Genomic DNA, 2,593 nt, shown 5'->3' with positions numbered 1-2,593 from the left:
GTATCTTAAAAACTAAAAAATCCTAAAACACATTAAAAATATTTTATGTAAATATTAAAAAGCAGTGGATTGTCACCTACAAGGGGTAAGATAATTTTGCTTACACATACTGTTCAGAGACAGAGTCTCCAAATGTGTTAATTCAAAACTTAATTTAAAAAAATCTGAAGTTGAATATTTTAGTCTATATTCAACTTCCTGTATATAATTTTATTAAAGTAATATTATCTCTGCATATCACCAACAGATAAGGAATAAAGTGAACAAAATAAACTGTTTAATAGACTTTTAATTACGTAAAAGCAATAGGATGAAGATGAAACAACCCTTCCCATTCTTACTCTATGGCTATAGAATTTGGAGTCTATGATGTCAAAAATAAAAATTGTTATCATTTAAAGATATTTATATATTTACACTTACATCAAATTTCAGGGAAGACAGCATATAGGCATGTGGGTTCGGAACTGTGTTGGTTAAAGTGACATCAGTAAAGCAAGGGAAATGAAAGAGGATCAGTCAAGGAGAATCTCTGAAAGATATCTTTCCAAGGTGTGTCCTAGTTGATCAGTCATGGGCTTGCAGATTGCTTTTAATAAGATAGTACAACAATTGGTTCAAGTTTGTTTGGATAAATTTGGATATTTCGTCTGTTTTTCTCATTTTGTTTTTGATATTTCCATGGAGGTATGGCTTGACCTGGTCCTCAGAACTGAGGTGCAAGTGTGCAGTATTTCATTAAAGAAGGAAAAATGTCTATTCGCAGACTTGCTATGCTTTTCCTATTAATTTCCTCATAGGATACTGGCTTGTTATACTTGTTATATGCTGACAGGTGGTTAGATGTAGAATTTATCTTCAAACACAGCCATATTTTCTCATGAAGATTTTTGAAGCCTAGTTTAACCTGTTTAGCAAATGACTATAATTATGTTCCATTAATTTCATCATGAAAGAAAAAACAAAATGGGTTATTCCAAAGAATTTGTTTTTTAGATTATATGAACTTTCGGCTGCATTTCCTTCTTAAAGGCAGACCTTTCAGATTGGATTTCTGTGGACAAGGACTGTTGGTGTTTCCTGTAGTTCAGCTGATTACACAATTACTAAGTCAGTTCAAGTGTTTCCATAGAGCCTCACTGATGATTCGTTGAGATTGGCCTTGACTTTGCTTCGTTGAGTTGTTCATTGACTTTTTTTCTCTCTTGGTTATCATGTACTTTGTTATTTTTTTCCCCAGTGGAATCTAAAAATCCAGCTAGACTTTATCAAAGGTTAACTTCATCCCAACAGAAAAATATAGTGTCTGCTGGAAAGAATACTACCTGCCCTAGCTATTTATTTTTTTTAACCTCAGATATAGTGACATTCCACTTTGCTCCAATAAGAAGCTTGTAGAATTAGAGAATTTGGGTTTTTTAAAATTTCCAAAAATTTGGTCAGGCGCAGTGGCTCACGCCTGTAATCCCAGCACTTTGGGAGGCCAAGGCGGGCGGATCATGAGGTCAGGAGATCAAGACCATCCTGCTAACATGGTGAAACCCCGTCTCTCCTAAAAATACACAAACAAAATTAGCCAGGCATGGTGGCAGGCGCCTGTAGTCCCAGCTACTTGGGAGGCTGAGGCAGGAGAATGGTGTGAACCTGGGAGGCAGAGCTTGCAGTGAGCCAAGATCGCCCCACTGCACTCCAGCCTGGGCGACAGAGGGAGACTCTGTCTCAAAAAAAAAAAAAAAAAAATCGAGTCTGGAGACGACGTGCAGAAATGGCACCTCGAAAGGGGAAGGAAAAGAAGGAAGAACAGGTCATCAGCCTCGGACCTCAGGTGGCTGAAGGAGAGAATGTATTTGGTGTCTGCCATATCTTTGCATCCTTCAATGACACTTTTGTCCATGTCACAGATCTTTCTGGCAAAGAAACCATCTGCCGTGTGACTGGTGGGATGAAGGTGAAGGCAGACCGAGATGAATCCTCGCCATATGCTGCTATGTTGGCTGCCCAGGATGTGGCCCAGAGGTGCAAGGAGCTGGGTATCACGGCCCTACACATCAAACTCAGGGCCACGGGAGGAAATAGGACCAAGACCCCTGGACCTGGGGCCCAGTCGGCCCTCAGAGCCCTTGCCCGCTCGGGTATGAAGATCGGGCGGATTGAGGATGTCACCCCCATCCCCTCTGACAGCACTCGCAGGAAAGGGGGTCGCCGTGGTCGCCGTCTGTGAACAAGATTCCTCAAAATACTTTCTGTTAATAAATTGCCTTCATGAAAAAAAAAAAATCCACAAATTCAGTTTTATTATAAAAAGAAATCAGTAAACTACAATAATCAAGGATTTATTTTTCAGAGGATTTAGAAAATCATTTTGATGACAATGAGAAGAAATTTTAAGTGAAAAAGAAAGCATGCGATTTCCTAGGTCAGTGACGAGGGGGATATAAATACATGAAATAAAGCAACAGGAATAAAAAGAAAAAAATAATTTTTTTATTATTATACTTTAAGTTCTGAGGTACATGTGCAGAACGTGCAGGTTTGTTACATAGTTATACACATGCCATGTGGTTGGCTGCACCCATCAACCCGTCATCTACAT

The 2,593-nt window shown here is 39.0% G+C and overlaps 1 protein-coding gene across 1 annotated transcript; it reads left to right on the top strand.

The window, feature by feature from the left end:
• The first annotated feature begins 1,743 nt into the window (after nt 1–1,743).
• LOC101177997 (40S ribosomal protein S14) lies at nt 1,744–2,270 on the top strand. Its single transcript, XM_012506751.2, has one exon. It carries the CDS (start codon nt 1,766–1,768, stop codon nt 2,219–2,221), a length of 456 nt encoding a protein of 151 aa, XP_012362205.1. The 5' UTR covers nt 1,744–1,765; the 3' UTR covers nt 2,222–2,270.
• Nucleotides 2,271–2,593: the final 323 nt, after the last annotated feature.

Source organism: Nomascus leucogenys, chromosome 5 (assembly GCF_006542625.1).
Source record: "Nomascus leucogenys isolate Asia chromosome 5, Asia_NLE_v1, whole genome shotgun sequence".
Lineage (NCBI taxonomy): Eukaryota > Metazoa > Chordata > Mammalia > Primates > Hylobatidae > Nomascus > Nomascus leucogenys.
The sequence above is the reverse complement of the archived record's forward strand: the minus strand, read 5'-3'. Positions and strand labels throughout refer to the sequence as shown.

Bases quoted from the DNA above. Each gene is read 5' to 3' on its own strand.
- LOC101177997 (XM_012506751.2), top strand. From the start codon at position 1,766: ATGGCACCTCGAAAGGGGAAGGAAAAGAAGGAAGAACAGGTCATCAGC.